Source organism: Salvia miltiorrhiza, chromosome 3 (genome assembly GCF_028751815.1).
Source record: "Salvia miltiorrhiza cultivar Shanhuang (shh) chromosome 3, IMPLAD_Smil_shh, whole genome shotgun sequence".
NCBI classification, from domain to species: domain Eukaryota; kingdom Viridiplantae; phylum Streptophyta; class Magnoliopsida; order Lamiales; family Lamiaceae; genus Salvia; species Salvia miltiorrhiza.
Window position 1 is genome coordinate 23,490,197 of NC_080389.1, and position 6,882 is coordinate 23,497,078.

The 6,882-nt window shown below is 29.7% G+C and overlaps 1 protein-coding gene across 1 annotated transcript; it reads right to left on the reverse strand.

Annotated features, from left to right (window-relative positions):
- Nucleotides 1–344: 344 nt before the first annotated feature.
- On the reverse strand, nt 345–2,489 carry LOC131018543 (uncharacterized). Its single transcript, XM_057947260.1, has 6 exons — nt 2,438–2,489; nt 1,983–2,221; nt 1,699–1,896; nt 958–1,050; nt 777–884; nt 345–698 (listed from the first exon to the last, which is right to left on the reverse strand). Exons 1-6 carry the CDS (start codon nt 2,487–2,489, stop codon nt 345–347), a joined length of 1,044 nt encoding a protein of 347 aa, XP_057803243.1.
- Between the last annotated feature and the right edge of the window lie 4,393 nt (nt 2,490–6,882).

Here is a 6,882-nt window from a genome sequence, read left to right on the forward strand (position 1 = left end):
GGGCATGATCACATTTATTTATATAAAATGAATTCTGAATTTGATGTAGAAGCTTATTTAAAAAACAGCGTGATCACGTTTATCTATACGAACAACAGAATCGAATTGCAAAATTGATGCGGAAGCTTATTCAAGTAAATACGTGATCACATTAATTTATCAGTATTGCTGGAAATTTTAAGCATGGTCACGTTTATCTCTAAAAAGTCAATAAGAAAGTGTAAAATTGAGGAAAAAACATATATATATATATATATATATATATATATATATATATATATATGAAATAGCATAAAATCAGGTGTTTCTACGAAAGAAGATAAATTTAATCAACTAATATTTCTCTACTTAGAATGTGGGACTTGACTTTGATTTAGGCCTTGGATGATAGCAGGGAGTTGAGCTCTCAAAAGTTCTTCTACTTGAGATTGTATATTCACTTGCTGATTGTTAATTTGAGCTTCTAAAGACTCAAATCGGGAGGCCAACTCTTCATTCTTTTTCTTCAGCTCTTCATTCTCCTTTTGCAAATCAAGATTAATCCTCTCTCCTCTTTTGGATGGTGGCTTCAATCCATCTCCACATCCACAAAGTCGGCTCGATTTTTCCTCCCCAAGAACCTTGACGAAAGCTTCATCTTCTAACATTGGACCCTCCTCATCTTCAATGTTTTCAGTTTGCAACTTCATAAGATTGTCCTGATCAATTAAATTTATATTAGTATGTATAATTTTCATAAATAAATATATACACACAATAATTAACTATTCACTCACATAAACTTCCTTAGAGGCTTCATCGATCCATCCCTTTTTCGCATTACTATAACGGCTTAATCTCCATGCAGTTGTGCGACTAGGCTCCTCTCCAGTTTCATTATCACGCTAATATATAAGTTAGTTAATATGACAAGTATTTCAAAATATTTAAAATATAAAAGCATGTAAATTAATGTACCTCTTCGTAGCAAAATTGTGCAATGGATTTTGTTCCACATGCATGATTCATCTGCAACTTTTTCCTATTCTCTTTATTTCTATCGCTCATTTTCTACAAATGAACAATACTAAGCATAAGAAGACAATTTATGAAAAGGCGTGAATACGTTCATTTCTGAACTATCATTTCAACAATCAATCATTCAGTGTATACATACTGAAATTTTGAAGAAAATTTACAGAATGATGTGATCACGTTTTTATGATAATTAGTAGTATTTTGAAGGCCATATACAGAAAGACGTGATCATGCTTATATGATAATTAGTTTTTCTACAGGACTATCAAGAATTAGTCACGCTTACATACATAATGACTTGATCATATATAGAATGACTTGATCACGCTTATATCATAATTATAGTTTGCTACAGAAAATTTCAACACCAAAGTAAAGATGCCTTTTTTTCCGAAAAAAACAACCAGACTATGAAAAAAACTAGAAAATTGCAACAAAAGCGTGAACATGCCTTTTTTCTATCAGATCGATACTTGAAGAATTTTCTGTTAAAAAAAAAAACCACAGAATGCGAAACATCAACTTCTCATGCACCAATGTTTGTTATTCCAGATCATACCAAAGTTATCATCATACTAACCAAACATAAAAACAATAAATGAAATTGTTATTCCAGTTTACACCAAAGTTATCATCATACCCAACCAAATATAAATACAACAAATGAAGAGAATGTATTACCTTAAACGCATCACTCTCAAAATATTCAATACATGTCTTCCAATCCTCAAGATTAACTCCACTTGGAGGATTGTCGCTTTTGCCTTTGTTCTGAAGGTAGTGTAGGTGTAATTTATGTCGATAACTCCTGTATTGACGGTTGAGTTGCTGGAACACCACTTGTGTAACTTTAAGATCGTCGGCCAAATTAAACTTTTGCTGTAATAAAATGAAGAATTTTATCATTATAAATATATCAAAGAGAATTAAAAAGAAAACTATATATGCATATATATAGAATATACCTTCATTCCGGATAACATTTTTCTCTTAATGTCCATTGGAATATCCTTCCAACATTTGTATTGAACATGTGCATATTGCTTCACAATCACACATGCTTCCGTCTTGAAATCCTTTGCATTGTCACCCACAATACGATTTCTTGTAGGATGGATAACGACATCCAATTTGGCAGAAGACTGTCTCTTTTTTTGGACGGACAAACCTTTAGTAACTCCTCGAACTTTACGCTTGGTAGAACCTACAACATATAAACAAATATGACAAATTATGTAAGTAAATTAAGTAGAGAATATGTAAAAATATATGAAACATTACAACCATCATTTCCTGTGTTATTATCTGTTCTTCTTCCTCATCAAATGGCGGTTCCTCCACTGCTAAAGAAAAACGAAAACTGTGAATATCACGTGATCACGCATGAAAATAAGAACATAAAGAAATCCAGTTTCCATACCAGTGTTATTGATTGCGAGAATGCGACGACTTGCTGTGGCAGAGTAACTCATGTTGATGGCAGAATAGTAGAAAATAAAGAGAAACCGATCGAGTAGAAAAGAAAAAGCTTCGCTGGTGAAGAAATAAAGTAGAGAAGAAGATGAAGGGAAGTGAAAACGTGGCTCTAAAATAAAATATAGAAGAAGATGAAGGGAAGTGAACTGGCGGCTGTAAAAAAATGATGGAGAAGAAATAAGGGTTTTTGGAGAACGTGTGTGATATATAGTATCTGAGTGTTGGCGGTAACAAATTGAATTTTTTTGGGTTTGCCTCTAAAAAATTTCAGACGCGCTAAATTAAATTATTTCTCGAATTGGCTCTCAAAAATTTCAGACGCTTTATATTTTACAATAATGACTTTTTAATTTGTTCAGGATTAGAGTTTCCAAAACTTAAAATACATATTTTAAAAATAAAATGAATTTTATATGATATCATCTAAATTTCTTTTAATATTATTAATAACATTAGTAGAGTTTTTTTTTGGCGATATTATTAAGAATTTAACCAGTACATCCTTCCGTGTGATACACGATTATAAATTGATGACACTTTCAATAATATAATTTAGAATATTTATTGGTTATAATGTTATAATTAAAAAATAAAATTGATGAATTATTTATTATGTAAAATAGCTCTAATCAATAAAAGATGAATTCATTTTATAATTGTAGGCGTATTATACGAATGAACAAATATTACAATTTATTTTTTTAACTAATGATCATCATCATCAGATTAATTATTATTATTATTATTATTATTATTATTATTATTATTATTATTATTCTTTATTTTATTAAAATTTACCAAATTATCTAAATAATTATTCTTTCAAATTTTCTATTAGTATATAGAAGCAGTTTTTGAAACTTTTAATATATTTATATTTCACAGCATATTTTATCGAGACAGTAATGAACTGTAAATCACAAACTATTATTGAATATCGCTATCAAAATTCTATTATACAAATCTAAAATTAAAGTTAACATTATATTAAAATAATTTATACAAAATTATATAAAAATGTAGACTATACTCATATTTATGTATATATGTATATATAAATATATAAACATGTGAGTTTGTGAGTGTTAATATACGCTAACTAATTATTTGTATTTAATGAATATAAAGTTTAATATTAACATTTGTATTTTTAAAAAATAATAAGTACAAATAAAACCTAACAACAATTATTCTATGATAGAAGAGTAATTAAGGATGATAACATTTGAAATATTTTTTATGCATTAAATGGGTAATTAACCTAATTCGATCAAATTCGGCCAACCTTCAATTAAACTTTCGAACCGAAATAATAATTGATTTTGCTAACTAAAATAAAAAAAAATTGATTTTACAGTTGCAGTACTTTCGCTGGGAAAATAAATTTGCTATCATTATTCTACTATATATATAGATAAAATCAAATTCTAAATTCTAACATTATGAATTAATATTACTATAAGATGTGTGCTAGTTTTATATCAACATATATTATTATAATTAAAATTCAAAATTTATTGATTGACACTAAATTAATTAGTTGGTTAATTAATTTAAATATTGAAATTGTTTACATATACATATCTATATATATATATATATATATATATATATATATCTATATATATATATATATTAATGTAATTAATAAATAAACAAATTGCTATTAGTGGTGATATTGATAAAGTTTTGGTGCTTTATTTTAGGCAATTGATAAGGTGATGAACAGGTCGGGTACGAGATAACGTAACCAAAATTCTATTACCCGTACTCGAAATTGAGCATTTATGTTCTCCGCACTCAAGCCTGACCTGTATTTTGTTACCCGTTAAATAGGTAACCGAAATACCATATATATTAGAAGGTAATCACTTCAGCATGTTATACGTTAACAATTCTTGAAAAAAGAAAATTATGTTCATTTTTGGCATCAGTGAAGTATCCAGATGCATATGCTTCGAACTTGTCAAAATGTGTTAACGCTACGTCATGTCACATTACAGGATTGAAGACCCATGATTGTCATATTATCTTACAACAGTTACTGCCGATCTCAATCCGTGGGTTGTTAGATAATAATGTTCATGAAGCGATACATGAAATAAGTAATTTTTTCAGACAGTTAAGTTCGAGAACATTGAGAAGAATGGACTTGGATCTTCTTGAAAATCAAATTGCATTTACATTATGCAAGTTGGAGAGAATTTTTCCTCAGTTTTTTGATATCATGATGCATCTACCAGTGCATCTTGTTAGAGAAACAATTTTGGGAGGACCCGTACAATACCGATGGATGTATCCCATTGAGAGGTTAGTAGATAACTACATGTAGGGTGCATAATAATATATTTTTCTTAAATTTTATGTGTGTAACATTTGTTGTTGTTGTAGGTACTTGTATCGATTGAAACAATATGTTACTAACAAGGCACATCCAGAAGGGTCAATGGCAGATGGCTATATTGCTGAAGAATGTATGACGTTTTGCTCAATGTATACGAAGGATATTGAAACACAATTCAACAAAGCAGAACGTAACTACGAAAAGAGCAAAGATTTAGCACAACACAACTTGCTTGTTTTCTCCGAGAACGTTCGTTTCCTAGGAAAAGGAGTATATGCGTCTATTGAGAAAATTGCATCGAAGCAGGTGCACACTTATATTTTGAAGAATTGCGATGAAGTGTTGGAATTTATAAGGTATTAAATCATATATATTCAATATCATTAAGTATTAGATTAAATTAAAAATACTATAAGTTTTACGAAATGCATTCATATAGTGAGCATAAGGAGGAACTGACAAAAAATGGATGTACAAACGTGGAAAGGGCACATGATGAATCTTTTACGAAATGGTTTGAACATCGGGTAAGTTTTATAAATTTTCATTTTTAAGTGTGATCATGCTTATTTTTAAAAACTCGAATTGTAAAGGTTAGGCAACAACTTATTTAACAGTATTCTTTTATAAGACATTGAAAATTTTAAGCGTGATCATGTTTATGTCTAGAAGCTCGATTTTCAATTGCAATATTGAGGCAGAAGCTTCATTTAGAAAAAGCGTGATCACACTAATATAACACTATTCTTTTATAAGATGTAGAAAATTTAAAGCGTGATCACGTTGTTTCATCAGTAGTAATTTTTTTTTGTTGAAATTCATCATTAGTAATTTTTTTTTTCAACTATTGAGATAAGTAAATTTTTAGTGTGATCATTCTATCTTCTTCAAATTCGAGTTCTATTTTAGAGTGATCATGTTAACTTTCTTTTTCAACCTTTATTTCGATTTCTTATCTAATCTAATTCTCTATTAGATCGCATCGGCCTCGACTGAAGAAAGTCATCGATTTCATGAGAATCTCATGTACTTATCATATGGCCCTGATGAAAGAGTAACTCACTATGATGGATGTATAGTGAATGGATTGCGATTTCATACAAAACGTCATGATTTGAACAAGCGAACCCAAAATTATGGTGTGGTTGTGAAAGTTGGTGACGACGATTCTGGATTACAAGAATACTATGGTGTGCTGGTAGATATAGTTCAAGTGGACTATTTGGGGAATCATTCTGTGACATTATTTTACTGTGATTGGTTTGAAGGTAAAGCAGTACAGAAGGACAAATATAATTACACAAGTGTGAACATGTCAAAGCCATGGAAGACTAATGAACCATATGTGTTGGCAACTCAGGCAGAACAGGTGTATTATGTTAATGACATCAAATTGGGAAATGATTGGAAAGTCGTTATCCCAGCACAAGCTCGAAGTTTATGGAATGTGGTTGAGAATAAGGATAATGAATGTATCACGTCTAATGAGTCTTATCAGCAGAATGAATCACAGTCTACAGTTGACTTAATTCAGCATCATGATGATTCCATCCAATGGTGTAGAAATGAAATCCCAGTATCAACCATCGCCACATCTACAGTTACACCAAGAAAAGAGCACACTGAAGAAGATGAACCACATCTAGAAGAAGAAGAGACTGATGATGATGATGACGACGATGATGATGATGGTGATGAAGATGATGCTAGCAACATTCAAGAAGATAATGTACATGAAAGTGAAGATGATTTTGATACTGATTAATTTTAAAATTTTAATTTATATTTTTTTTACTTGGACTGATTTCGGTGACTTTACATGACTTATGAAACTATATGTAAGCATCAACCTTTCGCATTATTATAAGTATTTTATTTTTAAGAATCATTGCAATTCGGAGCCTAAGACTTCAATACCAGAAACATTTTCGTTAGACTAATGAGTATTAAATTATAAAATTAATATATTTAACATGAATATTGTTAGAAATTAAACTCGTTTCAACGAATGACATTATTTTAAATATTTTATTTCTCTATTATTT